Source organism: Carlito syrichta, unplaced genomic scaffold, assembly GCF_000164805.1.
Source record: "Carlito syrichta isolate Samal-C Ts95f unplaced genomic scaffold, Tarsius_syrichta-2.0.1 Scaffold135753, whole genome shotgun sequence".
NCBI classification, from domain to species: Eukaryota; Metazoa; Chordata; class Mammalia; order Primates; family Tarsiidae; genus Carlito; species Carlito syrichta.
This window is the reverse complement of record NW_007079849.1, coordinates 15,767-21,622: the sequence shown is the minus strand read 5'-3', so window position 1 is coordinate 21,622 and position 5,856 is coordinate 15,767. Positions and strand designations below refer to the sequence as shown.

The following is a 5,856-nucleotide window of genomic DNA, read 5'->3' as shown; positions in this document are numbered from 1 at the left end:
CGAGAGGGTGCCTTGCCGCGGGATGGAACGAGGAGGTGCCCGGGTCGGGGCGGAGAAGCCCCGGCCCGGAACGCCGCGGGGATTGGGCCGGGGCGCGGGCCGGGGAAGCAGGCGGGGCGAGAGGTGCAGGACTGCGGGTCGTGGGCGGCGCCGGAGGGTGCCCGGGTGGTGCCCAAGGGTATTCTGGGGGCCTCACCTGGGCTGCGCACGGACGGGCTGTGGGTCCGGGGTGGGAGGAACCGTTGCCCAAGACGGGGTGTCGCTGAGGCCCAGAGCGGGAATGCCCCGTGCCCGACCGATGGGACCCGCGGGGCGTCCAGGCGGCGGTGACCGGGAGGCTGGGTCGAGGAGTGTGCCTGGGCCGGGACGTGACTGGGGTCGCGGCATAAGGGGCAGGCGCTGCCCGGCAGAGTCATCAGTGGGGCTGTCCGGGACCGGGGAGGAGGTGTCCAGGCTGGGGGTGTTGCAAGTGCCTGGCGGGGGTGGGAGGAGGAGGTGGCTGCCCCGGTGGGGCCAGGCCCTGCACAGCGTTGGCAGTGTCCACTTGAGGGGCGGGCATCGCCATGGGCCTTTCGTTGTGCCGACCGGGTGGGTGGTGCCAGGGAACGGACAGGGTGTGGGTGGGCTGGATTTGGGTCCATCCCTGGAGTGGAGCGGCCTTGGGGGCTGGTGGTGTTACCTCGCACCTGTTGCTTTTCCTCTTGGTGGGGAGAGTGCAGGCTGCTCTGGACACCCCTGCAAACACCAGGCCTCCGTCTCCACCTCCCAACCCCGTCCCACCTGTGGACCTGTGTTCGGGCTCATTTGTTTTTTTTTTTTAAAGTTGGAGTCTGGCCGGGCTCAGTGGCTCAGCCTGTAATCCCGCGCCTTTGGGAGGCTGAGGTGAGTGGATTGCCTGAGCCCGCGGGTTCGAGACCCGCCTGGGCAGCGAGACCTCATCTCTACAATAAATCAAAAAATCAGCCGGGTGTAGCGCATGCCTGTAATTCCAGCTACTTGGAAGGCTGAGGTGGAAGGATCGCCGGAGCCCAGCAGGTTGAGGCTGTGGTGGCCGGAAGCGGCCATTGCACTCCAGTCTGGGCCAGCGAGTGAGACTCCAACTCAAAAAATAAAAAATAAAGTTGGAGTCTCACTCTGTCTCCCAGGCTGGAGTGCAGTGGCACGCTCACAGCCATCGCAGCCCCGACCTGCTGGGCTCAGGCAATCCCACCGCCTCAGCCTCAGCCTTCCAAGTAGCTGGAATTATAGGCATGCGCCACCCACCATGCCTAGCTAATTATTTATTTATTTATTGTAGAGATGGAGTCTTGCTGTGTTGTCCAGGCTGGTCTCAAACTCCTGGGCTCAAGCAATCCTCCTGCCTTGGCTTCCCAAAGCGCTGGGATTACTGCATGAGCCACTGCATCGGCCCAGGCTTATCTTTATAACTTCATATGGGCTTCTCAATTAGGGGCCCAGATGTCCTTTCAGATATGGCCTGGAGGGAGCAGTGGTTAGGTACCACCATTTCAGCCTTGAGATCCCCAGAGCTAGTTCAAGTCCCAGCTTGGGCACATCCTCTGTGACCTCTGGCAGGCTGCTCCCCTCTCAGAGCCTCAGTGTTCCCCATCCTTGAGCTAATCCTTGATTATCATGAGGGTTCTGCAAGTGAGTAGACTTAGCTTTTGAGGGAGAGCCTGTCTGAGCCTGACCTGGAACAAGCACTCGGGAAACAGTAGCTGCTGATCGCCTAACATTCTTGTCTTCCCTTCTGAGGCCTGAGCCGGGCCGGGCAGGGGAGGAGTAGCTTACAGTGTTAACCAGCCCCTGAACACCAGAGTTTACATAGTTGGATTTGCAGCCTCACGGCAGGGTGTCTCCTCCCCTTGATGACAGACGGTTTCCTTAGCCCTAGTAGCCCTAGAACGTCACCCTGGCCGCCCCCACACCCCCAGGCCTAGAGCTGCACTGATGGGATCATTCGTCCTTCACCCCTCCCTGGGGATAAGCTGTTTTTCGTGCTGGCCCAGTGACTCTGGCTGCCTTCCCAGGGAGACAGGGTCTGTCCTGGGCTGCGTGTTCCTTCTGCTTGAGGTCCCAGGAGACCTTGGAGGCATCTGTGGGCTTGGTGCTGGTGGTTGGGGAGCACCCTGCAGGGTCTTGGAGTCTGGGCTATGTGTGACCAAGCCACTTAGCCCCTGGCCTTGAGATGGGGCAGTGGGGGCACCATGGAGGGCAGCCCCAGAAGGTCCAGGGAAAGCTCCCTCATCCTTTGTGGTTCTGCTGGGGACTTGCCACTTCCTGCTGTGTGTCACATTTAACAAAAGGGCTGTGTGGAGCACAGAGTCTAGAGTCCACCAGACTTTGGCCCAAAACCTGACTCCACCATATATAAGCTGTATGACTTTGGACTCCAGACTTAGCCTTGTGAGACTCAGTTTCCTTTTTAGGAAGGGCGGAAGGTGGGTGGCATAACTTTTACAGGATTGCAACGCTTCCATGAGGTGATGTACGTACAGAACTCAAGTGCAAAGTATACATACAATGTACAGTAGCTTTTGTTATCTGGAGAGATGTTCTGCTGTTTTCAAAATAGCTCACAGGAAAGAAAACGTTCTTGGCTTTGTGGGAAAAGACGCAGTGATCTCAGTCTGGGGCCTGAGAGTTTTGGTTAGCAAATGGCCAGTGGGTTTTTTTTTATTTTTTGAGTTGGAGTCTTGCTCTATCTCCCAGGCTGGAGTTCAGGGGCACGCTCATGACCACCGCAGCCTCCACCTGCTAGGCTCAGGCGATCCTTCCGCCTCAGCCTTCCAAATAGCCGGAACTACAGACGCATGACACCACACCTGGCTAATTTTTTGATTTATTGTAGAGATGAGGTCTCACCAAGTTGCCTGGACTAGTCTAGAACCTGTGGCTCAGGCAGTCCTCTCACCTCAGCCTCCCAAAGTGCTGGGATTATGACATGAGCCATCACACCCTACAGCCTGTGGCTTTTTGGGGCTTTTTTTGTTTGTTTTGTTTTTTTGAGTTGGAGTCTCACTCTGTCGCCCAGACTGGAGTGCAGTGGCCGCTCCCGGCCACTGCAGCCTCGACCTGCTGGACTCCAGCGATCCTTGCGCCTCAGCCTTCCAAGTAGCTGGAACTACAGGTGCGCGCTACCACTCCCGGCTAATTTTTTATTTATTGTAGAGATGAGGTCTCGCCAAGTTGCCCAGGCGGTTCTCAATCCCCTGAGCTCAGGCAGTCCTCTCACCTCAGCCTCCCAAAGGCGCAGGATTACAGGGTGAGCCACCAAGCCCAGCTCAGCCTATGGGTTTTAAAAGATTGGAAAGGTGGGTCAGCCTGTAATCCCAGCACTTTGGGAGGCCAAGGAGAGAGGATTACCTGAGCCTGGGGGTTTGAGACCAGCCTGGGCAACTTGGCGAGACCTCATCTATACAATAAGTTTCAAAAACTAGCTGGGACTGGTGGTATGCAGAGTGAGACTCCAACTTAAAAAAAAAAGATTGGGAAAATGTGGCAGACAGTTCCAAGTTTGAGAGTGACCCTCCATCTCCAGGCCCTAAGTCCTCTCCTGGGCCAGCAGGCCAGGAATGTTCCCACTCCCAGGGCTCATGGCAGGCAGAGGTCTGTGGGGTGTTTGACTGCCTGCTAACTGGCATATACCAGGCCTGGTCCAGGCTGGTATTCTAGATGTAGGGGCTCCCACCTCATCCCCTAAGGGCGCTTATGCGTGCATTTCTGTGTGTCCTGTGTGTGTATTCTTGTGTCTGACTTGGTCATCTGTTTCTTAGCTCTGTGGAGGGACCCTCTGGTATGTGTATCCCTGTCCTTCTGGGGTGTGGACGGTGCCCAAGACCCAGCTGACAACCAGTTGAAGACGTTCTCCTTGGAAGCTCCCGACCCTGAGGGCTCTTGCCTGGGGTGCCTGTCCTGCTATGGCGTTCCGGAGGACTGAGGGCATGTCCATGATCCAGGCCCTGGCCATGACAGTGGCTGAGATCCCTGTGTTCCTGTACACGACATTTGGGCAGGTAAGGATTGGGGTGCAACGGCTCATGCCTATAATTTCAGCACTTTGGGAAGCTGAGGCAGGAGGATCGTTTGAGCCCAGGAGTTCAAGACCAGTCTGGACCACATAGTGAGACTCCATCTATATAAAGAAAAAAAAAAATTAGCCAGTTGTGGTGGTATATGCCTGTAGTGCCAGGTATGTCATTGCACTCTGGTTAGCAACAGAGTGAGACCTGGTCTCTGAAAAAACTACAATAAAATAAAAAGGTTTGGGGTGGGTTGTGTTCCTGTCCATTACTTCTCTCAGATGCTCAGCCCAGGGTCCCTCTACATCCAGGAAACCTCATTATTTCTGCCCCAGCCATCGGGTACCTCCTCCTTGAGTAGAATGGGAAGAACTGGGTAGTAGACTGGGTCCTTGAGCCTACCCTTCACCCTAAGACTCTGTGACCTCTTGACCTCCGTGACCTCTTTACTTCGTGACCTCTCATCCTTAAAAGGTGTCAGTCCTACCTTTCCCAACCTCAAATGTTTGTGGCTGACTGGGCCTCTTAGCCCTTCCTAAAGCTCTCTGCCCTATGGGATACAGTCCCCCTAAGGGTCTCCCAGGCTAGTGGGCAGAGAGTGAGGGTGCAGCTGTAGGAAGTGTATAGACAGGGGTCAGAGACTGGGTGCCATGGCTCATGCTTGTAATTCCAGAACTTTCAGAGGCTGAGGTGGGAGGATTGCTTAAGCCCAGGAGTTTGAGAACAGCCTGGGCAACATAGTGAGATCCCATCACTACAAAAAAAACCCAAATTTAAAAATTAACCAATTATGGTGATGCATGCCTGTAGTCCTAGCTACTCAGGAGGCTGAGGAGGGAGGATCACATGAGCCTAGGAGGTTGAGACTGCAGTGAGCCTTGATCATCTCACTACATTCCATCCTGGGCAACAGAGTAAGACCTTGTCTCAAAAAAAAAAAGAGAGAGAGAGAGACCCTGTCCTACTCCAGTGTAGAGGAAGAGACAGACAGACGCTATACTGACTAGTAGATTGACTAGCAGATTGTAGACTGTGTCCTGATGACAGATTTCCTCACTGGTGAGCTTGGATTGCATCAGTCTGCTCCAGCCTGGGTGACAGAGGGAGACCGTGTCTCAAAAAAAAAAAAAAGAAAGAGAAATGGGATTCGGCAGACCTGGGTTCAATTTCTTTCTTTCTTTTTGTTGAGTTGGAGTTTTACTCTGTGGCCCAGGCTGGAGTGCAGTGACACGCTCACGGCCACTGCAGCCTCGACCTACTGGGCTCAGGTGATCCTTTTGCCTCAGCCTTCCAAGTAGCTGAAACTACAGGCATGTGCCAACACACCCGGCTAATTTTTTTTTACTTTTTTTTGCAGAGATGAGGTCTTGCCAAGATGCTCAGGCTGGTCTCAAACCTCTGGGTTCAGGCAATCATCTTGCCTTGGCCTCCCAAAGTGCTGGGATTACAGGCATGAGCCATTGCGCCCAGCTGCAGTTTCTGTCTGTCTGTTGCCTTTAACATGTGTCTTAACCCACATCAGCCTCAGGTTCCTTGTCTGGAAGATAATGGTGATCCAGACAGATACCACGGGTCAGGTCCTGGTGCAGTGCCTGGCCTGGTAGGTGCCTACTCACTACAACTGGTATAACCGTGGCTGACAGTGCTGGGGACACCCGCACTGGCATTTTGCTGTCTGTACGTCTTGCGGTCTGTGTTTCAGTGAGGATGATCAGTTTCCCTTTCCGGTGGTAGCTGCCTCCCAGTCCCTCTTCTACTCAGCACGTGCTGTGTTTCAGTGAGGATGATCAGTTTCCCTTTCCGGTGGTAGCTGCCTCCCAGTCCCTCTTCTGCT

General features: G+C 54.8%; 1 protein-coding gene across 1 annotated transcript in view; it reads left to right on the top strand.

Annotated features, from left to right (window-relative positions):
* The window catches only part of LOC103250970 (mitoguardin 2-like), a gene marked incomplete at its 3' end in the record, with an annotated part of 10,915 nt that overhangs the window by 305 nt on the left and 4,754 nt on the right, over window positions 1–5,856 (top strand). Inside the window, exon 2 of the mRNA XM_021708315.1 lies at window positions 3,777–4,016. Within this exon, the coding sequence (XP_021563990.1) occupies window positions 3,921–4,016 (96 nt within the window). The remainder of the gene's footprint in view (window positions 1–3,776; window positions 4,017–5,856) is intronic.